Source organism: Octopus bimaculoides, chromosome 14 (assembly GCF_046866305.1).
Source record: "Octopus bimaculoides isolate indiv1 chromosome 14, ASM4686630v1, whole genome shotgun sequence".
Lineage (NCBI taxonomy): Eukaryota > Metazoa > Mollusca > Cephalopoda > Octopoda > Octopodidae > Octopus > Octopus bimaculoides.
In genome coordinates this window covers 3,798,692-3,824,766 of record NC_142941.1, presented here as the reverse complement: position 1 = coordinate 3,824,766, position 26,075 = coordinate 3,798,692, and the positions used below count along the sequence as shown (strand labels likewise).

Here is a 26,075-nt window from a genome sequence, read left to right as displayed (position 1 = left end):
GGGAGAGGGGACAGGTTGATTGGGAAATTACTTCTTGTTATGAATGTCATTGCTATCACGTTAATGTTAAGTAAGAAGACAGGGTGTGGTGTGGGTGGGGTGGGTGGGAGCAGAAGAAAGGGTGGGCTGGTTGGTGTTGGTGGTGGTGGATCTTGAAAGAGGAGAGGAAGGAGATGGAAAATAAGGAGGTTGAGAAGGAGAGTGGTGGGAGATCAGAAGGACAAAGGAAATAAATATTGACCAGAAAATCTGAGAAGAAAGGGGGAGATGGATGTGGAGGGACTGAGGGAAAGATGGAGGAGGAGGTCAAATAGGTTGAGTGGCAGATGGTAGATGGAGATAGAAAGGAATAAAGAGGGGGGCAAGGGGTGGTGGGTGGAGAGAGAGAGAGATGTATGTTGATTAATCTTGCTTCTTGAGGAGTGCTGTGGCTTAGTGCTTGGGTTAAATCCTGTTTCAACAGATTTATGATGGAAAAACAATCCAATCCTGTCATGCCCATCCCGCCTTTTCTCTAGGACTTCATTATCTAATGTCTCCTTCAACTATTTAAGACACTCAGTTGATGTTTTTGAGGGATATATGGTTACTTTTTCTAGCAGGATGAACAACTGTCTAGAGGTTCACTTGTTAGCTTAATTAGGGAGCTTCTGTATGGCCAATTCATCTGCTAGAAATAGCAGCCAAATTTCCCTCATTATTCTTGGTAGTTGTGTTATTGTCATTATTGTTGTCTAATCACAGGTCAGTCCTAATTTAGTAGAAGTATGATCAAAGGCATTCCTGCCATGACCATCCCATCCTTTATTCTCATTCACTTACGACTGCATTGTCCAATGTGTCCTTTCTTATTTGAGACAGTGGTAGTGAGTTTTGGAGGAGAATTGGTTGCTAGTTCTAACAAATCAAATGACCTCATCGAGGCTTCCTCATTGGCTTGTGATGGTGGTGGTGGTGGTGGTGGCAGAGGGTGGTGTTGTTGTAACAGTTCCAAGTACAAACATATTTGCCTGTTTTCATGTTAGTTGAGAGGAACTTTGCCAAGATGACCTACAAATCTTTCTCATTGCTCCTCCACCATTACTGATCTGTTACATAACAGTTAATTGCTTGACAGCAGTTTGATGTCATCAACATTCCCCCTTCACCCCACCCTAAAGGTCATATATCCTTGACCTTTCTCCCCCCCCCCCCCCATTCATGATGTCAGTGTTTGAATTCCCCTGTTTTGTTTTTCCCCAAATAAAACCCTCTCCCTTTTACCCCAGTCAGGAAATTATATTTTGTTTTGGTTTAGGTTTTGTTATTTTTAACCCAATAATAATGGATTTGGTAACAGATTGGCAGCAAAGTTTGGAAAAGTGGTCAAGCGGAAGCATCAGAGTTAAATATTGAAGTTGAATTTTTGGAGGACACTGATTGATCTCTTAAGTTATTGATCTTTGAAATCATATTGGATTTTAAAAAGGATCAGGGTTGGGTTTTTGAAGATGGATTTGTAAAACTGGAAACCACACCATCTGGTCGCAGTAATAAGGATTTCTCATCTTGGCTAGAAAGGGCACAGCTACAGGGATCATCATCACCATCATCATGGTCATGTGCTTATATTCTTGCCAGGTCCTCTCTAACTACATTCTTCCATGACAATAAAGTGGAAGTCACTGGTTCTCAACCGGGGTCCACTTGGAATAGCCTACTACTTATAGTAATAAGTTCAGTCTATCATCAACAAGCAACTTCCATTATCTTTCTAGACATCACCCCTATCTCTCTGTCGACCACTTCAAGCACATCCTCAACATCAGCACCTCCATTTGACCTTTCCTGGAAATTGAGGGTACATCCTGACTCCTTTTCACCACCATCCTTTTGCTTTTCCAACTGGGCTAACCATGAATGAATCTTCTCTGCTTGGTTTGCTCTAAAAATACGACACGAAGACCAAAGTGCAAACCTTTTGTGACGTTGTAGGGATGTGTGGGTGTCACTGTGATTCTATGTATATAGCTTGCAGAGATGTCACTGCTATCTCCAGCATTCAGGTGTCTACCATTGGCAAGGCTAAAATCATGTGATCTGGTAGTCTTGGCATTGGTGATGGCAGGTGATTTCTCTCCCTGCTAGTGATGCAAAAAAGAGTGCTCATATGCACTGAAAACCAATATGAGAGATTCTCTCGTGGTAACTGTTGCAGTATGCCGTGTTCTAACACAACATCCACTTTGAAGAGGAGATAAATAAATGTTACCTTTTGGTATTAATATTACTTGTGTTGTTGTTGTTAATTATTTTTTGAGTCTAATAATGTTTATCTATTTTTTTCTTTTACTTTGTTGACAGGTATATATGTGTGGGACGTGGAAGGTAACAAATACTTTGACTTTCTGAGTGCATACAGTGCTGTGAACCAGGGCCATTGTCACCCCAAAATCATCAATGCCCTCAAACAGCAGGCAGATATTTTGACTCTCACGTCTCGTGCCTTCCACAATAACGTCCTTGGAAATTATGAAGAATACATGACAAAACTGTTTAACTACGACAAGGTGCTACCTATGAACACAGGTAAGTCATCCATCCACTATTTTAGTTACTCTACAGGTGGAGTAGCCAGGTGTGATTGTCTGACAAAGATTCCCAGCCATGTTGTTTAAGGTTCAACCCCACTGCATGGCACCTTGAGCAAGTGTCTTCTATTGTAGCCTTGGGCTAACCAACGCTTTGTGAGTGAATTTGGTAGATGAACACTGAAAGAAGCCTTTCTGTGTTTGTGTATACATGTACACGTATGTGTCTGTATATTTGCATTTGTCATTATCATCATCATCATCATTTAACATCTGTTTTTATGCTGGCATGGGATGGACAGCTTGCACAGGAGCTGGGAAACTGAAGGGCTGCACCAGGCTCCAATTGTCTGTTTTGGCTTGGTTTCTATGCCTGGATGCCCTTCCTAACACCAAGCGCTTCATAGAGTGGACTGGGTGCTTTTTATATGGCACCAACATGACTGTATATACATATACATACATTTACAGTCATCTCAGAAACCTCCATTATCTTTCTAGAAACCACCCCTATCTCTCTATCGACCACCTCATGCACATCCTCAACATCAGCATCTCCAATATAACATTCCTTCTGACCTACTGGCTATAAATCCTTTCCTGGATTCTCCCTTTGTTCCCAGCTCCTTTACAATATGTTTCCATGCCTCACCAACACCTCATCCCTTACAGGACCCAAGTACCACATCTTCTCTATTTCTGACCCTTTCACCTGCATCTCCACTCATATCTTCTCTTACCTTGTATATATAAGTCAAACCATTGGCTACACCAATCACTGTTTAACTGACCAATTCATGTAACATCTTCACACTACTATCACCTGACTTGGATACCAAACTTTGGTCTCTTGCCATTTCTTCTCCCTGGATCACTCAATTCAACATCTTACCACGTCTGGCTCGGCCTTACGCACTGGATCCATGTTGTGGATCTTATTGACAGAAGAATTTGATGTTAAGGGTTGTTGTAGACCCTGTTCACAGTAGAATGTAAACGAACCTGTTTGTGATGGACTTGATTGAGCTACACGTGATAATTTCTTTGAAAATTAATAAACAACACCTGCCTTCATATATTTTTCTTACTTCATGTTTTTTACAGGTGTTGAAGGTGGTGAAACTGCTTGTAAGTTGGCTCGGAAATGGGGCTACAAAGTGAAAAAGATACCTGATAACAAGGCAAAAATTGTATTTGCTGAAGGCAACTTTTGGGGCCGTACTCTTGCTGCTATCTCTTCTTCAACTGACCCCAGCAGTTATGATGGGTTTGGACCATACATGCCTGGTTTCTCCATTGCCCCATATAATGATTTAGCTGCCCTCGAGGTAAAACTTTAATCTATTTGTTCAAGCCCCTAAATTTTTTTATTTGCCCTTCCCATTAATCTGTTTTTCTAATCAATCCAATTCATTTTATAGACATGTCCCTTAAGTTGTTTACTTATCAATAATTTCTTTACTCATTAGTCATCTTAATTTGTTAACTAGCTATCCCTTAATCAGTTTACTCATTAGTACCCCTTATTTTGCTAGTTCCCTTAATCTCTTTACTTACAAGATCCTTAATTTATCCTCCTTATGATCCCTATTCTCCACTCTATACAACAGCTCTATATAGAAACATCTCTTTATCTTGGGCCCCTTTTTCCTATTATTATTTCCAGGAGCATATCAAAGACCCAAATACTTGTGCCTTTATGATGGAACCTATTCAGGGTGAAGCTGGGGTGGTTGTACCCCATGAAGGTTACCTGCAGGGAGTCCGAAAGCTCTGTGATAAATACAATGTGTTGTGGATTGCTGATGAAGTACAGACAGGAATAGCTAGAACTGGAAGGTACGTATCCTTATATAATAAACCACACACACACATGCGTGTGTGTAGAATGATTTAATTAAACAAATAAAACTGCTTGGGCTAGATATACAAAATATACATACATATCATCATCATCATCATGTAGCTTCCCTTTTCCGTGCTGGCATGGGTTGGATGGTGTGATTGAAACTGGTAAGATGGAAGGCTGCACCAGGTTCCAGTCTGATTCGGCATGGGTTCTGTGGCTTAACTTTTCTTTGGATTTATGTATCTACTGTCTCTCTCTTACTTCCTTTCTTTCACTTTCATGGTGTTCCTCTTCTCTCCCGCTTTTGATTCAGCAATGTATCTATGTATCTACTTCTCTTGCGATGTGATAAACATTTAAAAACACAAAGCAAACGCTGTCATCACTCACTGTCTCTTTCTCTCTCACTCTCATTTTCTCTTTCTCTTTCACTCTCATTTTCTCTTTCTCTCTCTCTTACTTCCTCTCTGTCCTCTTCTCTCACTTTGTCACTTCATTGAAGTAAGTGTGATGCACACAACAAGTATGAACAAAAACAAAAAGTCAGCGTATTAATATTATTGATAATATTTATTGTCATTATTTTAGGATGTTGGCTGTTGATCACGAGAATGTTCGACCTGACATTGTCATCTTGGGCAAGGCTTTGTCTGGTGGGGTTTTGCCGGTAAGTCGATATCCTTCATGTATTCATTTATACTAAATATATGTAACACACACACACTCAGAGAATCTCTATGCCACAGAACCTCCCAAAAGTAGACACCAGCATCTAAGCATTGCCTAAGCCTAATTAGGTTACCTATGAAGAAAACCAAATAATAAGCGATCTCCACTTGGGTTCTCATTCCTAAGGTATTTTTTGATATTATTATTATTATTCAGGTCACTACCTGGAATTGAACTCTGAATCTTGGGGTTAGTAGCCCACGCTCTTAACCACTACGCCACATGCCCATGGGCATATTAGCCAAAACATGTTAACAACAAACAAGATGAGGACAAATATATATAATTCCTCATCTCTTAAATATAGAACTCTGCAACAATACTGTTGTTTTTTAGGTAGTCTTCTCATGGAAACAGTGTTTGCTTACAGCAACGCACTTGTTTCACTACATTCTCACACTGAACCCCCCCCCCCCGGCAACAATGTTCGTTTGCTGCTAACACTGTTATTCTATTTTCTTCTATTTCACAGGTGTCTGCTATTCTAGCTGATGATGAGGTGATGTTGACCATCCAACCAGGTGAACATGGCTCTACGTTTGGTGGGAATCCTCTTGCCTGTCAAGTTGCTATAGCAGCAATGGATGTGATCAAAGATGAAATGTTGGTAGAGAACTCTGAGAAGATGGGACACATCTTACGTGCGGAACTGTCCAAACTTCCGTCCTCCCTTGTTAAGACTGTACGAGGCAAAGGTCTACTCAATGCCATTGTCATCGATGCTAGTAAGTATACATACATACATATATATATGCACACACATCTATATATGAGTTCTGATCAAAAATATCGGGACTGTTGTTACAGTAACGGAGCTAAAGTACACAAAGAGAAGCTGCTTGGCACAGCTTGACTTGGAACTCTAACGTTCTTGCTTTCTTTCTTTGTTCATAACAGTGGTTGAAAGTAAAGTGTGTCAAATGTGGTTGTCTCAAAAAGAAGATCAGGTTTTCAGCTGCTCATGAACTTCTTGATTGTGTTGAGGAAGAGGAAACCTGTTTGCAAGCAGTTATAACAGGTGACGAATCCTGGGTCTATGGCTATGATCGTGAAACCAAAGCTCGGTCTTTGCAGTGAGAGACCCCAACAAGATTTCAAGACATTGAGGAGATCCAAGAGAATACGACAAGGCAGCTGCTTGCTATCCCCCCAAAAGGAGTTCCAGGAATGCTTCCATCGATGAAAACAATGCTGGATCAAGTGTGACTTCAGAAGGAGATTGCTTTGAAGGAGATTAAATGCTGAATCGATACGAGTTGTAGTTTTCTTTTTTTATAGCAGCAGTCCTGATAGTTTTTGGTCAGACCTCATATATATATATATATATCTACAATATGTATGTAGCTGTTCAGTAGATGTTATGTTGTATTACTGGGAGTAGGCAGGAGAGGGTATTGACACAGCCTGGCCAAATTGGTTCATAAGTTTGCTTTGCAATCAAGAGAACTCGATTTGACCCCACTGAGTGACACTTGGGGCTAGTGTGTTTTACTGTTGCCTCAAGTTGACCCAAGCTATGATAGACGGGCTTCCATTACTAGACTGGAGCATCTTCTATTGCTTGTTGAATCAATCTGAATCTAAACAACAAAACTGTTTCGTACTGGACACTCCTACCATTCCCCTATTCTCACTGCTCCTCAACAGTTTTTCGCCTAAAGGTAGATAACTCCTTCCTGATCCTCTAATTAAACCAGTAAAAGAAAATATTCAGTAAAATGTCTCCCTTGCTACCAGTGACACTGAGGTAGCCTGCATGGTCATTTGATGTTAGATACAGTAGCTAAATCTCCCTCAAAATACATCCTACTTTCTTAAAATATAGATAATTTGGACATTGTACTCCTATATATGATATCCCCCAAAAGATAGGATTATTAAGGCTGGAACACTTTTGACCATAGGTCTGCTTGATCAGTGTTTTTACTGAAGGCTAAACATGCACACAACAGGAGCATAACTCCGCATATTTTGCAGTAATTAGGTGTAGATTATCTCCACTTGGATCAAATTAGTGGGAGATGGCGACTTGGAAATCATTCCATCATAAATTGGACAATTAATTTAATGCTGCCCACTGACATGAAAAAAGCGAGGGAAATATAAGTTATGTCTTTAAGATTCATTATTTTTCACACACAATCCGTTCCTGGTACGAAAGAAGGTTCTCCTCACTCGGTTTAAAGGTGTTTTGAATTAATTATGCATTAGGTTATAACTTCAAGATTTTAATGATATGATTGATTTGTTTAGAATGACATTGTAGAGTATGTGTAAGAGGTCAGATTTGGCTAGGTTGAACATAAAATAGTATACTTTGGCCTGATATGGCTAGTCAACCACTGTCAACCCAATCCTTCAAACTACTCAGTCCCCCACTATCACCATTATGACAATTATGTTTCATGTTTCCAACTCTGTTCTCTTCTAGAATACGATGCCTGGGACGTCTGCCTGAAGCTCAGAGAATACGGCCTCCTTGCCAAACCTACTCATGGTGATATCATCAGATTTTCCCCTCCGTTGGTGATCACAGAATCCGAGCTACACAAGTGTACAGATATTATCGCTCACACACTTAATGAGATTGTTGGTCATTAGAACAGTCCGGAATGTACAGCCAGAACTGACCAACACCAAGTCTTAACCATTCCTAGTAACCTTGAATTCTGTTAGATTCTTAATTCTGTCCATCTTCCAAGCCAGAACCTATTTCTTTCTTTGACAATTGCTGGCTTCTCTTTTGCAGGTCCCTATTTTGAATATTATATTCTAATTAAATAAAAGAATAACAATTTGAGAGGAGGGGGGATCTTTTTGGAATTTAGAGAGCACCAAATACAAATTCTCTCTCTTTATACACCCACACACAGTTAATTTTTGTTAGAATTTGGTTCTACTATCATGGTTATAAATTTTCTATCTGTTAAAGATTTGTTGTAAACGATTTTTGTTTTTTAAATGAATAAACAAAATATTTCCCTTTTTTGTGGTCACTACTTATTTTTTGCCACCCCAATCTTGTCACTCTTACCTCAGTCTCACCCCCCCCCACTTTCATTTCCTTCATCCTCTTCAATAAACAACTGAGAGTCAATTAAACATCAGTTATACCCATGATTGACTACATTTAAGTCAAACAAAGACATGGTCTCCATCATATGTAACCTCAATTGCCAATAAATCAATCTCAGATACTCTTCGCATTGGAGCAGACAAGGCCACAGATTTTAAGGAAAAGAGTAAAAGCACTTTATTTTATCCACTCTTGGGAGGCTGACGTCAGAAGGATTTCAATTCCAAAAGTTCACATTCTAGAGGAGCAGTTACATCTACCTCAGTATTCTATCAACCCCTGCAAAGTTGATTATAGAAGGGGTTCAATACAGAACATAAAGTGGACCTAAAAATTCAACTGGTATTTTGTTGAGAGGGGCGGAGGGGGGACTAAAACACCACAAAATATTTAATCTGTTGCTCACTGGTATAGACTGAGTGAGTAAAGGGCTGGAAATAGTAAACTAATGCCTTTGCATCATTGCTTTTTTTGAGGGGGAGGGGTAGTTGTGTGTATAGATGAAAGACATAACTTTGCTAGGGTTTGAACGCTTAAAATGCATTGTTTTGTCCATGTAATGGTTATTTGCAACATATTTCCAGCTGGTTACTGAAAGGCAAAGATGACATCAGGGCAAATTTGAACAGACCATAAAAAAAAACAACAAATATATAATCTCTGCCTGGTGTGTGTCCCTGACCAATGTCCTTCATAACAAAAACAACAACAGGAGTAAGTTTACCATGGTTAGACCTCTTTATTGGATTTATTTCTGAACTGAATCTGAGCCAACTGGTAAATAGTTCAAGTGAAAAGTCTGCTGTCTGGGTTCAAGATAGGGTGAGGCACCAAAAGCAAACAACGACAGACAAATATAGGGGTCACTGAATATGATGGTATCTATTGGGGGGAAGGGGCTATATGACTGGGGGTAGGGGGAAATAAAAACATAAACTATGGGCGAGGGAAGTAGGGGAGTGTCTACAGATTTTGCATAGCTACAGACTTAATTATCATCATCATCATGACTGGGAAGGGACACTCCACAGAGCTGTGTCCCAATAAATTGGTGTTACCACAACTAAGACGGGGGAGGGGGGTAGTAGTTGGTAGAGAGCTTCTGTTTAAGCTAAGGGGTTCCAATGTAAAGAACGATGTCAGTTGTTGAAGGTCATAAGAGTGCAGTGTTGAATGTTTCAATGAGAACAAGGACTGAACTCCAATGTAATGACCTTAAATCAATGAGTGAGGGAGTGGTTAGATGTCTATGGTACTGATAGTGACACCTCACCACCACCAATGATGAAAGTAAAAATGTGGTCCTTAAAATTTATGGCACTGGCGTATGGTTCCCAAAGATTGAGCTTAGATGAAGAATTTACAGAAAAAAAAAAAAGATTTGAAGTTTGCTATGATCTAAAAGGAAAACAGCATTGGGGGGTTGGCAGGGGTTTGGCTGAGGGACAAATTAATCTTATTTGTTGTTTAATAGAAATAAATGATCGGATAAGTCATTTCCTCTGCTTTGGAAATGGAAGAGTCAAGTAACTTGTTTAAAGTCACAGCTCAATCCTTTGGGATGTGGTACAAGCTAGCCATGATAGGAGACAGCAGGCCCTTTTCCCCATCTGCAGTGGAGCTGCTGTTTCTCATGCAAGCACTATAGATAGCCAAAAATCCCTGTGGACATGCTACACAACTAAACCCACAAACCCATTCTTTTCTCCATCTCTTCTACCACCAACTCCACAACTTTTACTTTACTAACAAGTTGCCCCCTGGTCTTCTCCTGACATTCTTATAATGTCTGAATTACTAAACACTTCAGCCATTCCTTCTTCTCGGGCAACACTACTGTCTTATCTTATTAATCCCTCTGCCTACTCGAGTTCAAACCCGCAAACAACTGTTTCAATTTCAACCAGTCTTGGACAAGTTTGTTGGGATCAATCAATTAAATAAGAACTTTTTATGAGCTGGATTCACAAACCAGTTATGAGTTGTGGAACAGTTTCAGAAGGGCATCAATGCCACCACGCATCTACCCCTTCAAGCCTGTGGTGAATAATTCTAGTGTTATTTGAATATTATTTCTCAAATGTGAGATATATGTCAGTAATGTAAGGGTCACAATGAACATATTGTAGAGTGTAAAGTTTAATCAGGGGCCCACAGTGAATTTACTGAGATGGGAGTGAATGTGTCTTCTATTTGAGAATGTAAATGCTTGAGAGAGAGAGAGATTGCCATGATAGATGGGATGTGTGTACATATTAAAGAGTAATAGTCGGAGTTGAGTGTGTGTGTATGTATGTATTTGAGAATGGGAGAGTTGGTAAGATGTGTAGCTGGTTACATTGGAGAAGAGAGACATCATGGGAAGAATAAATTAGCATATTGCAAATGAGAAGAGAAATAATTGATAGAGATGATGTTGGAAAGGCTGGCATTGTTGCCAGGGTCGATATTTAAGAAATATGTTGTTGTTGCTGCTGCTGCTGCTGCTGTGGTTGTTGATGTTGATGAATGTGATGGTGATGATGATGGTGTTGGTGGTTGACGTTAGCACTGTTAAAGCTTCCTGAATCCATGGAGACAGTCGTAGGACCATGAGACTTCTTGTGATGTCTCAGCTCATCAGGACTGGCAAACTTCAGGTCACAGTTGTTACACTGGAAAGGTTTCTCCCCTGTATGAGACCTGCGGTGTACAAGGAGCTTATCTCGTCGAGCAAACTGGAGCAGACAAAATTCACATTGGTATGGGCGCTCGCCTGTGTGAGACCGGCGGTGGATGGCCAGGTAATGCCGGTGGGCGAAGTTTTTTAAGCAGATATCACAGCCGTATGGCTTCTCCCGAGTGTGAGTACGATGGTGAATCTTGAGAGTGTCTTGACGAACAAACTGCTTAAAGCACACCTCACATTTATATGGCCGATCTCCAGTGTGGATGCGGCGATGGATCTGCAAATAATCTCTTTGAGAAAAATGCTTCAAACAAATATCGCAGCCAAAAGGTTTCTCTCCGGTGTGGCAGCGTTTATGTGTTGCTAGGTAACTCTTCCGGGCAAACAGTTTCAAGCAGATGTCGCAATGGAATCGTTTCCGACGAACATGAGTTCGTTTATGAACCTGCAGTTTACTCTGCTGTGTAAACTGCTTCGTACAATACGTGCACTGAAACGGTTTCTCCCCTGTGTGCATTCGACGGTGAATTTGTAATGTGTCACGGCGAGCAAATTTCTGAATGCAGAAGTCACATTGGAAAGGTTTCTCTCCTGTGTGTGACCTCTTGTGGACCACTAAGTATTCTTTTTGGGCAAACTGTTTGAAGCAAACGTCACACTGAAACGGTTTCTCTCCTGTGTGTGTTCTCAAATGAATCCTCAAAGTGTCTCGACGGGCAAACTGCTTCAAACAGATTTCACACTGGAACGGTCTTTCGCCAGTATGTGTTCTTCGGTGCATTTGCATAAGATATTCCTGTGCAAACTCTTTCCCACAAAAGTCACAGAACAGTTGTTTTTGACGAGGTTTAACAGCCTGCTGTTGTTGTTGTTGTTGTTGTTGTTGTTGTTGTTGTTGTTGCTGTTGTCGTGGCTGGTTATGAAGTTGTTGTTGTTGCTGCTGTTGTTGTTGATGTTGATGTGTCTGGTGATTCATTGGAGAAGGTGTCTTGCACGCAGTCTGTGGCTGCATCTGTTGCGAACTCTTCCTCTGCTGACAACAGTTGGCATTGGAACAACAACTTTGATACGATGAACCAGATTTATCAGAGTTGCTAGCAGCTGATTTATGCAACTGGTTTTGCTGTTGCTGTTGGCTATGATGATGATGATGCTGTTGTTGTTGTTGATGATGATGATGTTGTTGCTGTTGTACTTGCTGCTGTGGCTGCTGCTGATGATGCTTTGAAGAAGGCAGAGGCGGAGATGCTGATGTTGTAGACTGATTGTGATCACCACCCCCACCGCTACTGCCTGTCCCTGTGTTATGGACCGAACGGTCATCTTCTGATCTATCAACACTGGTCAAAGTAGTTGCTGGCAGATAGCAGGGTTGACTGGTAAACATCTGTTTGCCTGAGTAGATATTGGTTGGGAAGACGGTATCTGTCGTGATGTAAGGAACTCTCTGAGACTGCATGCTGTGCTCTTGTGGGAAATGTTTACCGGAAATAGCGCCATGAAACATTAAACATTCACTCATTGGTGCCACTCTTTGGCTTCCTTGAAGATTGTGTCCCTGTGGAAATTGTAAACCACAAACGGTATCGTGAATATTCTTCATTCCTGCAGAACGATCCATTCTGCTATTTTTCTAGGGATATAGATTATAAGATGGTATGGATTAAAACAAAACTGATCCCAATTTAGATTAAAGTTGCTATGGATTGAGATTAAAAAGTTTCTAATGTATCTATGGATTATAGTAAAGTTTATCTGGATTGAAATGAAATTGGTATAAATTAAAACATAATTAGATTTGTCTGTTGAGAAAACTATTGATGCTCAAAAATCTCTCCACAAAGATTTACGTCTGACATAAAATTGATGAGTTAAGTCTGTACAGCTACATACAAACGAGTATATTCCAAGGTTCAACGACTACATTCAGGGATGTCGGAATACAATCAGCTCGAAACAAGCCCAATGTCCATAGATTACATGTTCCAGGAGATACTTGAAGTCAGCTGTAATTAGTTGGTCACCATAGTCACCAAATATCTATCAGTGGTTGCCATGGTCACTGCAGCTGTTATTGAAAGGCACAGTGGCTGAGTAGATAAGAGGTGAGGCTCCTGACAGCCAGATAAAGGTTTCAAATGGCAGTGCAGACCAACGTTTCATTCCTGTCTATAAATTATTATCAGTGTTTGTTGTTGTTATTTTAGGATGTCCGTAAGTTTGTTAACAAGTGAATATCATTAATTCTTTGTTGCTGTGGTTTAATTAATTTGTAATTAGCAACATGTAATTAGCAACATGTGCTCATAGTTAGATAACTGTTAGTGTTATTGCTGCTACTGCTGATGATGATGATGACCAATAATCAATAAGTCGATATGATGACCAGGTAGCACTGACCATTCACACTAAGGTCATCTGGTCCTTATTAAAAGCCCTGAATGTACTTTAACAAAAACCTTGGGTAATAAAAACAAAATCTGAAGGACAACACAAAGCTTCGGCAGACAATCTTCAGTTTGTCGACAACTGAGATGGAATCCCACACAACATGGTACCACTTGGTGGTGATGGTCACATTGGTGTCCAATGACCATCAAACTCACAGCTGGTCAGCACCTGCAAGTGATAAAAACTGAAGGTTACTATTTAGCAAGTGTTATGGAACGGAAGTTACAGTGGGTTACAAGAAGAAGCAGATGTGATAAAATCATACAAAACATCACAGTGTAATTAATTATTAGTTTCAAATTTGGGCACAAGGCCAGCAATTTCGGGGGAGGGGGTAAGTCGATTACATTGAACCCAGTGCACAACTGGTACTTATTTTATTGACCCTATAAAACTTCCCAGAAAACTACAGAATGTGTTATTGTACTATTTTGTATGTATGTGTGTATGTATAAATATGTGTATATGTTCAAATATGTCTGGTGTGTAACTATGGTTTTGATAGAAACAAACTGAAAGCAGCCTGTCATCATTGAATTCATTAAATGTCCTCCTTTCATACTAGCATGGGCTGGATGGTTTGACAGGAGATGGCAAGTCAGAAGACTGTGCCAAGCCCTACTGTCTGTTTTGGCAATGTTTTTTATGGCTGGATGGTTTGACAGGAGATGGCAAGTCAGAAGACTGTGCCAAGCCCTACTGTCTGTTTTGGCAATGTTTTTTATGGCTGGATGGTTTGACAGGAGATGGCAAGTCAGAAGACTGTGCCAAGCCCTACTGTCTGTTTTGGCAATGTTTTTATGGCTAGATGTCCTTCCTAATATCAACCACTTTACAGAGTGTACTGGATGCTTTTTACAAGGCCCCAGCACCAATTCATTTTATGTGGTATCAGCACCAGTGCTTTTTATGTGGCCCTAGCACCAGTGCTTTTTATGTGGCACCAGAACTGACAGGGTCACCTAGGAGTCTTTTAGAATTCTTCCTGGAAAGAAAATGGTGATTTCTATCTCTGAAACATAGTCCCATCATTGTACCTTGGCTGACAACAGTTAACATGTTGAAGTTTAGTAAATGCTTCAATATTTTCACTGTTCCACTTATAGAGTTGTTAGAGCATCAATTATTTGTTGTAACACTCAATGCTCTGAGTTCAAATCTCACCAAGGTCAACCTTGCCTTTTTAGCCTTGCGAGTTTGATAAAGTATCAATCCAGGTCAAGAATGTGGGAACAGGTGCTTTGCTGTATGGCTCAGACTCTTTGCATTCCGAGTTCAAATCCTGTCATGGCCATGGTTTCCCTGGGTGATAGACTTAACCGTTTACCCAGTTTTAACCTCCCCCCCCCCACACACACACTCTGTTGTAAGCCTTCATGTCAGATCTCCCGTTTGAGGGTATCGTCTCCTCTCGCTCCTACCAGTCTCATAGGCCCTGTAACAAATCACAGAAGCTACCTTCCCCACTAAAAGATATAAAACCAATAGAATATATTAAATCTCTGGTTCTCACCTGGGATCCATAAGACCCTTTGGGGTTCATAGAAGACCTTTTGTTAAAATAGTACAATGAATAGCCTATATACCTACAATACACAAAATATTCTTACAATTCCTAATAATATTTAATTATGAAAATATTACAGCATTTTTTTAGACATCGAATGGCTGCGAGGGTCTACCCGAATAAAATAGGAATCAAACGGGTCCGTAGGTTTAAAAAAAAATGATTGAGAACCACTGTGTTAGATGGTGAATTTGTCTGAAAACTTTACAAGATTATCGTCTAAATATTTCAGGACCATAAACAAATTTCCTGATAATGTATCTGTCCGCGAGTGAGTGTGGACTGATTGCACTTCAAACGATTCTCACCAAGCACAAAAAGGGACATAGGTTTTTATAAGACACAAAAGTAATTGTGTAGAAAGAGATTGAAGTGGATTTAATAAATGAACGACACCGCTGGCTCTGAATGGACCCCCGAGCAATGAGGGGTGAAAACGGTGAAGTTTTGGACGAGAGTTAAATAATTGTGATGAATATAGTTCAGCGCTTTACTGTGTCGGACTAGTTAAGTCCAACGGTGGAAATAAGTTTATATATAAATTTATGTATAAACACACTAGAGAATATTGCAAGATTTATCAGCAGTAAATAACACCATAAGTAATATTATCTCAATAAATGTCTGTCGGTCTATGAAAGACGACTCCCCACCTCTTACGAGAAAGGCCCTCCTGTGGACGATCAACGATCAAACACTGAAATTCGTACATATTTTGTGTGGGTTTCTGTATAGAGGAAAGTAGAGCGAGAGAGTGAGAAAGAGAGGCAGATAGATGCAGAGGGAGATGAGAGGCAGATAGTCTCACAGAGAGGGGCGAGGTAGAGAGTTACAGAGAGAGAGAGAGAGGCAGATATCTACAGAGAGAGAGAGGCAGATATCTACAGAGAGAGAGAGGGAGGGAAGAAAGACAGATAGTTAGAAAGAGAGAGAGAGGGGGGGTTGATAGAGTGTGAAGTATGCAGTTGAACTGCAAGTGGCTGAAATGCACAGGTATAATGCATCAGCACGGTTTATGATCTCACCCTCCTCTGTTGCTTGTCATTCTCCCATACAGTCACACACACCACGCTCTCTCTATCAAATACATATCTATATCTATCTATACACACATATATATACATACACACATATACATACACTTATATATACACACACGTCTGCGCGCGCACAGACATACATACACACCCATTAATATACTTTAAACACTTGTTATTAAAATAAAACATTTGGTATTTACACATACAATAATATATATATATATGTATATATATATATATATATATACAGTGAAAGACAAATAGAGAGGGGAGTCTGGATGCGAATGAGAGAATGCCATAATATCAAAATATGTCCCCTGAGTATGTGTGTGTGTGTATACGTATATGCATATACGTATACACACACGCACACATATATATAGCAGAGAAGATATATACTGCAATAAGTAGACAGATTGAATTTGATGAAAGGTAACGAATGCAAGAGCATGACTCACTGTATTTCGTGTGACGGAGGTCGAGGCTGTGAAATATCACTTCTGGGTCCCTCATGGGAAAGGTGTCAGCAAGCTTTGTTGCAGAATTACTTACAAGATATGAAAAATATTTTACCAGCTTTAACAACAAAAGAAATCGGTGTCATTGCTATATACGTTCCTCATAGATTTACACTCTGACATCAAACTTCAATTTTTCATCTTCTCTAAACTTTTCCTCTTTAATTACTTCGCTAAACTTCAGTGTCGTCCATTTTTGTGTTGCTTGTCATCACTCAACTTGCTTTATAAGCTGACGCCTCGGCAGAACCGTTTTAGGCGTGAGATAATTGGCAATGTTTTTTACGGTGTCAATTATTTCTAATACTTACCGTGTGTGAAGTTATAAAAGATAACTGTACATCTAATACATCTTATATCTATATAGACACACATACACACACGCACACACACATATACATGTGTGTGTATATATCTATATATACAGCTGGAAGATTACTTCCCTTGTCACTGGCAACAATCTTGCTCACCTCCCGGTTTGACGGGGTCCCCTCATTGCAGTCTATTAATTGCAATCAACGTTGACTTAACGGGGATTATTAATGAATCAATAAGTTATCTTATCTTTTATTATCAATGATCATATCCGACTATCCACGTTCTGTGTTCAAATTCCGCCGAGGCTGACTTCGCTTTTCATCCTTTCGGGATCGATAAAATAAATACCAATTAATCACTGGAGATCGATGCAATCGACTTACTTATCCGCCCCCCACCAAATTGCCGGCCTTGAAGCCTTTATCATCAATAATTATAATTAAGCTTTTTTTTTTCTTGATTAAACCTACTCAAGAATATTTCGTTTTTGTGTTTGGTTTGCAAGATTCTTGGTGTGAATTTGTGTGTTGGAACAAATTTGGTTGTGTTTTGGAAGAATCATTATGCCAATAATAATAATTCACGCACAAGTTCGATTCCACATTTTAAAAATTATTATTATTAGTCAATTTGTTACATATCTGACCAACTAACTGATCGATCGTTTGTTTAACTTGTTGGTTAAACAATCGGTTGCTTGTTCGTGCGTCAAAGTTCTTCTGTTGCTGTTCAGTGACCCTTGACTCCCATTTCGCTCTAAGGTCTAACTTTGGTTGCTGTTAGAACTCTGACGGACAAACAACCAACTAATTGATTGTTTAATCAACACGTTAAACAAACCATCAAACCAACTGACTAATAATAAAGAAGTGGAATTGAACCTGTGCGTGTGTTGCTATTACTGGCGTAATGACTCTCCCAAGACACTACACAACTCAGGAATCTCGACTTGAAATATAGAATCTAATAGTTTCAATGATTTAATTAGATATTTGCTAAATATGTAAGGTCAGCCAGTATATAACGGAATCCAGTGAATAAAATCAGTGTAATTTAACATTGGTGATGAACATTACTTTTATAATTCAGTTTTTATAAGCATGTCTAGGAAAAATTAACAAATCGATACCTTCCAGACTTCTAATAAACAAGAAAGCCAACTTCATCCAGGGCGAAGTTACGTTTAGATAATTCAGGAAAATGATTAAATTACGGAATTGACTTGCGTCAACAATTCTGAAGGAATTAAATTCGTTTCTTATTTGGAAAAGGAAACACAAACTAAGTGGATAATAATTGGGGACCCTTAAAGGAAAAGAGAGATGCTTTTTTAGACTTTAAGAATTAATTTCACAGAAAATTAAATGTTTATGTCGAGTGGGGGAAAAGTGGTCCTTATTAACTGGAAAAGTGACAACTTGTAACAAATAGCATTTCATTGGACCCATCAAACTATAAATCGAAGTAATCCTGGGGATAAACTGATTGGGGCTCAATACATTCTCTACACAATACATTTGGTCATTTACTATATATTTAATCAATGAAGCAGTCATTGACGGAGAGTAGCCTCTCTTGGACCAGTAACTACCATATTATGTAACATTTAGAAGGATGAGCCCTTACATGGACGTTTGGTCTGCAAGAAATAGCAGCCAAATTTCCCTCAAATTACATCTAATCATTTTTTAAGATAGGAATATATTAGCTAGATTACCTTCATTAAGAAGTTAAGAGGTTACACTGGAACTAAATATAATAGTATTGGGAAGACTGATTTGATGGAAAAGTCCAAAACATCATTTGTGGGAAATATGTCTATATCTTTTAACACAGAATATTATTCCATTGGTTGAAAAACATGTAACGTTTAGCAACAGGAAGGGCATCTAGCTGTAAAAATAAAACCACAATAAAATATATTCACGTAATCCTTGCTGGTATGATAAAATGGCATTATAAAATAGATGTAAAATGGAATGAATGAATAAGGAAATACAGCCATTAGTATTCACCTGTTGGAAATTGCAAGTATTTGTTGATGTTTATAGATGAATATTGCCATGCAAGCATTTTCAAAATGCCTCACAGAGAGACAATGGGGCCTTGCTATGTAGGGTACGGTTGTCACTTTGGCAAGGCATAGCACTCATTCAGCCACTCTGCTAGGGAAACGGTGAAGTCATGAGACTGCAGTATGGCAAATTGTGAAGAGGTAGTGGAAGAATTTAACTGTGCCAACAGTGTTTCTTACATTGATGCTGAGCGGGAGGGGGGTGGATCCTAGAAGATCAATGGTCAGATCACCAAGCTCTATCAAATTACTACTACTACTACTACTACTAATACTACCAAAGTGGGTTTGACTGGGGAGACTGTGTCCATAGTCTTTGCAGGTTCTCCAAGACCAATGACATTTAGGGCATCAATATTTCTGCTTAAACTTGGAAATTGACATCTGCAGGAAAGATGTGCATGGTGAGGGTTCCATGGGCGTGATGTAGTGGGGAGAAAGGACTGGATGTAATGGCTAGTACTGGATTTGTGGGTGTGAGAGGGAGAGAGATAGATGAATAGAGAGTGTCTGAGTGGGAGTGGTTCAAAACTAGCCAGCTGTGAGCAGCAAAGTCCATTATAATAATGATAGAAAAGGCAGAGAGAGAGGAGGAGACAGCACATCTGTGGGCCAAAAGCTGGGTGTGTGTCTCTGAATATAACTTTATACCCATCAGATGAACTGTCTTCCTCTGGTTATGGTCTAGCAGCACCACCACCCACCACCCCTGATATGAGAGAAGCGTTTCATTGTGGGTCTCTCCTATGCTTTGTAGAGTGTCAATAATTGTCGATACTCTACAAAGTGTCTTCTGGTCAGTTGATACAATGGACTCATTCCTCTTTTGGTTAATTTCAATCTTTGATCTCACCTCGATGACCATCTCCAAAGTATTCAAATTATCAAACAACTGATTGTTTATATTTTGTACTGGTCATTGCAAGAATGATAAACTCAAGACAAAGTTCTGGTTATTTTGAGCCAGGCTTTACTTTCATCCTGCTGATCTATGGTCAATTGTTCTCCATCTGGTCTCTACCTTAAAGCCACCTCCCTCTCTCCTGCTCAGTCAAAGGAGCTTTATTTTTCTTGTCTTGCAAATTTCTTGGTAGCAACCTCACAAATGCTTGTGGTGCAAAGTGAGGGGGGGGGGGGGAAAGCACCTACACTGTCAACTGGTTGATATTAGGAAACACACCCAGCTGTAGATATCTAAGTCAAAGCGGACACTGGAGCTTTACTCAGTCTTGCAGCTTGTTAGGTCCGATCAAATCTTCCAAACCAGGCCAGCATGGCAGACAAGCTGCTAAACGATGACGACGACGGTGACGACGACGGTGACGACGGTGACGACGACGACGACGACGGTGACGACGACGACGACGATATTCATAAAGAATCATATCCAGTATGGGCCAATCTTTAGATATTTGTCCCGACGAGAGCCGCGCCGATGTTAACTGTTTGTGGCTATAACCAAAGAAGAATAGAACTGATACACTGATACATCAATCACGCTTCTGAGAGAAAAAATAATGTCCCCCCAACACCACCATCGCCACCATATTTTCTTGAATCACGACAAAGATTTTTTTTTAATGTTTAAAACACAAGTTATGTTTGATAACATGCTTAAAACATAAACAGTACTGTCTAACCAGTATACCTGGCTTTAAATATTTTAAATTTTTCAGAAAATTCCCGGCCCCTCTAACCACGCAATGCTTACCCTTCTCCATACTGCCAGCTTCAAGTTTGCTACTCCCTTTGTGATCTCATAGCACCCCGAAGAAGAGCATTATGTAGGGAGACGACCCCTTTTATATTGGAAGAATTCATTAAATTTAGATCAAATTAAAGATATTTTTTATTAAATATACGTCAAAATGTAGTTATATGTATAGTGAAAATGTAATTATCATTAACATGATTGTTTGTTGGGACTTGAACTCAGATTACGAGATGCATTTCATCCTCTGCTCAAACCTCGGCCAGTTTCCAACCCGGGTTTGGTTCATAATATAAAGGGAGGTAATAACAATTCTTTGTATTGTTTCCAGACGGCAAAAGGGAATAGAAGACCACAAAGTATTGTATTTTTGTTTAATCTCAGGTTAATCCTAATATGATGCAGATTTACTATCAAAGGCATTCCTGCCATGACAGTCAAATCCTTTTAGTACGATTACGTTATGTAATGCATCTTTTCATAATTAAAACAGGTGTGATTTGAAGGAAATTTCGCTGCTATTTCTAGCAACTCGGACAGGCATGTTAAAACTCTCTCTTCCTCATTTTCTTGTCTGTCTGTCTCTCTTTCCTCTCCTCTCCTCTCTTTCCCTCCCACTCACTCGCTGGTGTGTAGTCCCAGGGAATGCGTCAGGGGGCTTACTGCAGACTACGTGGTGTTGGTGATGGCGGAAATAATGAAGGCACAACTGAGAATAATGGAGCTAGAGACGAGCTAGGAAAGAATGTAGACTTTTGTTAATATATCTGAAGTAAGTTCACTGAACCCATTCTGGCACAGAGGCGGAGACAGTGAATGAGGAGGGGTTAAAATAGTAATGATGTTGATAATGATAACATAGCAAGAGGTAAAACTGCTCGAGATATTATTTCAAATCTCAGTTCGTCTCACATCGCTGAAATTTCTCAAAAGTGTTCCACAAAAATATAAAGTCTTTAATACTTATACTTATACTTACATTAAAAAAAAGAAGTACCCGAACTTTTCTCCCACGGAACTACAGAATCGTCATAGAAATCGTTCCAAATATTTCTTAACGGTTTCGTAAACCTGCAAATTCTAGCTAAACTTTCATAAAGGCTATCAAAAATATATTGCGTCCAACGTGGGGCTCGAACCCACGACCCCAGATTAAGAGTCTCGTGCTCTACCGACTGAGCTAGCCGGGCTCCTGCCAACTTGCAATCTTGTGTCTCTATTTTAGCTGTTATTGGCCTTTTGCTTTTGTGACTTTGACAATTATTGTGACGACGATGGATCATTGAAGCCATGCATGTCGATGACGAAATGACAGCAGTAACTCGTGAATAATGTACAGTTCCTTATGATTAATGAAACCACACCCAGAGCAATAGTCTGGCTTAACTGACAGAAGGTTAGATGCTTATTGGGACTGTTACTGTCATTTGCTATCACTAGTTTTTACCTTTCTGACACTAAGTCTGAAGAAAAAATGAATAATACATTTCTGGATCGATTATGAAAAAGTTGAAATTTCTCTTCAGTATGATAACGCATTAAATTATTACTATTACAAAATCATCATTAAATTAAAAAAAAAAAATATGCGCCCAACGTGGGGCTCGAACCCACGACCCCGAGATTAAGAGTCTCGTGCTCTACCGACTGAGCTAGCCGGGCTGCTATGAGCTCCGTTTATCTTATAATCTAGTAATTATTAATTCAGGACATTTCAGTTTTCTAGTTTTTTTCTCTCAGGGTCACTTCTGTTTTATGTGTCTTGTTTTTGTGTTATAATGTACAGATGTGTATGTATGTATATACATATGTGTGTGTGTGTGTGTGTGTACATGTATATGTATGATAGCAAGTCGTGACTTTCGTGTATTTCCACAACAATATTATTACCTAGTGTAAAGAAACCCATTTAATTTCATCTGAAGTCTAGCAATCTATAATGTCTTTTAACTAATCCAGGTTATAAATTGATTAGATGTTTCAAAGCTGGATTAAAATGAGCCAATTGCAAAAAAATATATCGTCAGCGAATTTTTATTTTACATAAACATATAAGTCGTATTCGACTATAAAAAAAAAGTAGAACATTTAATAGTCAATAAAATCGGATCAAAATTACATTGATAATTCCCTTACAAAATGTGTCACAAAATTTTTATTTGTTGCAAGAGACAATTCCACCTTTTTTTCCAACTATAGTAGGTATGAATTGACTTCTAGTAGGTCACACGTAATCGAACAGTCTCTTGACAAAAAAAAAAAAAAAAGCATTCTAATCGTGGCATTTTAGGGACTGCATTTTTCAATCAGTCCTTCCTTTTTTATATTATTTTATTTAATAACTCAATCCCTTTTAGTCGTTGTTCTTTTTGTGTCAATCCTTTTTCCGTTCGTTCAACCTGGTTCTATGTCTCCATTCTACGTTTTGCAAACAACACTGCCCTCCCCTCCACCGCCTCCTCCCTCCCTTCCATTACAAGTCCAACGTCTGCGATTATCTCCCTTGTAGTGTTTACATCCACTCAACGTGTGACTTCCTCTTCCCTCTCCTCCCCCCGACCTCCAGCTTCGCCATCAAACTCTCAACACACTTCCACTTATCTACACACTCGGTACCTTCCTTCCACCTACCTCACTCTATATATACATATATATATATATATATATACACACACACACACCAACGACTAGAGAACAATCAAACTATACTCATTCTAAACACATTTTGTACTAAAAACACCAGTCTTCATGCCAACCATTTAGAGGAAAAACACTCAAGAAACTGCTCACTATATATATATATATATATATATATATATCTGTATATATATATATATCTGTATATATATATATATATCTGTATATATATATATATATATATATATATATATATATATATATAGCGCTGTAGTTCTAACAAGGACAAGGTAAGTGATAAATGTCTATTTCTTATTTGTTGTTAGTTGCCAATGCATGTTTCTGTCTTTCTCCGATCTCTTCTCTTTCTTCTCCCTTTCTATATTAATCAACCGAAGATAACACAAAAAGTGCTGCTGTTTCTGTTTAATTCAGTGTCCGTGCCAACCACTTCGCAGATGTTCATTAAATAATAGCTATTTCCCTCCTCTTATTTCAAACCCATTACACCGCCAACACTTAGAAACAACCGACTCGCTCCACTTCACAAAAATATCCTAACATCAGCTATACACACACACACATATACATATTTTTAGTTTATATATATTACACAGCTTGGAAATACATGCATATTCGTGTAAACTCATATATATATGTATATATATATATGTGTGTATCTTTTATATATTGAGTTATGTTAAGCTAGTCCCCTTCCCCCCTGGTTTTTACCGTTAAAACTATCCGCCAAAAATATGCTTCACCCAGCATCAAAGGGAACTGACATCGGTTTTCCCCTACCTTCACTTTGTTATCCCTTTTTAAACCCTTTCATAAGTTTCGAACTTGCTATCTGGAATAATGGGGCGGGGGGAGAGGGTATGATCTAATTAATAATTCGTCACAATTAGCGCATGTCTCTTTCTTTGGCTGCCCAATTGTAAAGTTTGAAATAAATGTTTTTTTTAAAAAAAAGTATCTCTATTATTGTGTCTGCTATTAGAAATACGTCTCTATAAATATAAAATTACACACGCACACACACACATATATATAGAGAGAGATATACATTGATAGAGTTATATATATATGGGTTTATGTGTTCAGTAGCTATTATTATATTATGAATATTTGCAGATATATTAATTACCCATTAACGATCGTTTCATTTAATCCAAACCAGGATACAGACACACTAAACTCTTATTCAAATATTTCCACAGATTAAAAACTATTTCTTTCCGTTTCCCAAACCTCTGACTTCTCCCGTATTTCCCCTGCATTTGCTGACGTTTCGATCATTACATTGGGTCCTCACCAATTTTATTGATTACTTATTGTCCCCCAACTGCCGATATAACTCCCTTTACACTCACACGAATTCTATACCTTATCTTACTTTGGTTCTCACCTTTCTTATTATATATCAATTTATAGTTTATCGTGATCGAAGTGTCTCATATATATATATAATTTTTCTAGAAGTTTCTTCCAAGTAATTTTATTTCTTAGTTTATCTTTAGCAATCCTAGTTCGAATCCCATCAAAGTCGGTTTTACCTTTCATCCTTCCGTGAGCGATAAAATATCGTTCAAGTCCGAGAGGTGGGGGCGGGAATTTACATTCTTCTGATGCTCTCGAAATATAAATGGAAATATGACAGAAAACTGCACTATGTACTTTATATTTCTTCCGGGGTCGATATCATTGAAGTACCATTTATGCAATGGGTGCTAAAAGAGGTTGTGTACTTAATTTACAAGTCATTACGTATCATTATTACTAATTATATACATGGTTGAGCTGGCTAAAAGCTGTGATTTACCTACTTATCTTATAGTTTGGCCCGCCTTTGACACTCTTGTTATTGTTGTTAGCTGATAGCGGAAGTTTGACTGACTAGGTCGACGGTAAACCCGCCTGATCGGCAATTAGCGGGATTCTGTTTCGAATCCAGCTGCTATCTTAGTAGCATTACTGGATAACATCTATGTAACTACTTAAAAAATAGAAAACTCCAAGACTTCAGGTTAGAGACGTTAAATATTCATGCGATTCCTCGTAAGTAACGCCCAGACATCAGGTTCAAATCACATAGACGGCATACCGAAAGAATGCTCACATAGGGCCTCGAAAGAAACCAGAGGCGTTATTAGACCCAGTTTTGTTGTGTTTAAACTGCTACATTCTTAAATTCTTACCTCTTTTAGAATTCATATATGACCGGACCTGCCTCGCTTGCTTTACTAATGTTCTTCTGGAAAGGTATGAGCGTCACTACATCACGTTGTATCTCACTATGTAAGAGCTGATCCTTCAAAGTCTGCTGTGTAAGGGAATTTCATTGGATTTACTGTGTGCGTCCCTTTATGAAATGTGTGTGTGTGTGCGTTCCTTCCTTATGAAATGTGTGTATTGTTTGTTGCTTGCATGTGAATGTGTTTTGAGTGTGTGCGTGCGCGTTATTTATGAATGCGTGTGTGTGTGTTTAGGTTATGTGGATGTATGTATGTGTTGTGTGTGTGCGTATATGGATGCCTGTACATTATGTATGTGTGTGTGTGTGTGGAACGAAACGGGCTGTGACTGGAGATACATTCACGTGTCTTCATATTTATGCATCAGAACACGTGTTTCTATGTACATTACCATCACACGTCCGTTTTCAATGCTGCCATGGGTTACACGGTTTGACATGACCTTAAGATCCACAGACCTGCGTTAGATCCCAATGTCAGCTTTGGCATTCCAAGACATTCATATTCTAACGCCTGTACTTTCGGAACAGCCCTCTCTGCTGCTAATTAAACCACTCAAGTAACAGAAACTATCCACTACTTCTATGGGGCTTCCAGGGTATTTGAGGA

The 26,075-nt window shown here is 39.0% G+C and overlaps 3 protein-coding genes and 2 non-coding genes across 6 annotated transcripts in view; 2 read left to right on the top strand and 3 right to left on the bottom strand.

Annotated features, from left to right (window-relative positions):
• LOC106870099 (ornithine aminotransferase, mitochondrial) overlaps window positions 1-8,133 on the top strand; it is a 10,063-nt gene extending 1,930 nt beyond the window's left edge. The window contains exons 2-7 of the mRNA XM_089363215.1: window positions 2,344-2,568; window positions 3,675-3,898; window positions 4,237-4,409; window positions 5,008-5,086; window positions 5,621-5,873; window positions 7,580-8,133. Of these exons, the coding sequence (XP_089219341.1) occupies window positions 2,344-2,568; window positions 3,675-3,898; window positions 4,237-4,409; window positions 5,008-5,086; window positions 5,621-5,873; window positions 7,580-7,749 (1,124 nt within the window). The 3' untranslated portion in view covers window positions 7,750-8,133. The remainder of the gene's footprint in view (window positions 1-2,343; window positions 2,569-3,674; window positions 3,899-4,236; window positions 4,410-5,007; window positions 5,087-5,620; window positions 5,874-7,579) is intronic.
• Window positions 8,134-8,939: 806 nt separating this feature from the next.
• Window positions 8,940-25,545, bottom strand: LOC149132596 (uncharacterized). Of its 2 annotated transcripts, none has more exons than XM_089363199.1 (2): window positions 25,410-25,545; window positions 8,940-13,511 (listed from the first exon to the last, which is right to left on the bottom strand). In XM_089363199.1, the coding sequence occupies exon 2, from the start codon at window positions 12,511-12,513 to the stop codon at window positions 10,675-10,677; it is 1,839 nt and encodes a 612-aa protein (XP_089219325.1). In that variant the 5' UTR covers window positions 12,514-13,511; window positions 25,410-25,545; the 3' UTR covers window positions 8,940-10,674. The 2 variants fall into 2 exon arrangements, with proteins under 2 accessions (XP_089219325.1, XP_089219323.1); XM_089363197.1 differs by lacking the exon at window positions 25,410-25,545 and adding an exon at window positions 16,409-16,552.
• Window positions 21,690-21,761, bottom strand: Trnak-cuu (transfer RNA lysine (anticodon CUU)). Its single transcript has one exon. It is a non-coding gene; the product is annotated as a tRNA-Lys (tRNA).
• On the bottom strand, window positions 22,161-22,233 carry Trnak-cuu (transfer RNA lysine (anticodon CUU)). Its single transcript has one exon. It is a non-coding gene; the product is annotated as a tRNA-Lys (tRNA).
• The window catches only part of LOC106870051 (uncharacterized), a 35,201-nt gene continuing 34,546 nt past the window's right edge, over window positions 25,421-26,075 (top strand). Inside the window, exon 1 of the mRNA XM_089363311.1 lies at window positions 25,421-25,538. The gene's annotated coding sequence lies outside the window, so the exon portion shown is untranslated. The remainder of the gene's footprint in view (window positions 25,539-26,075) is intronic.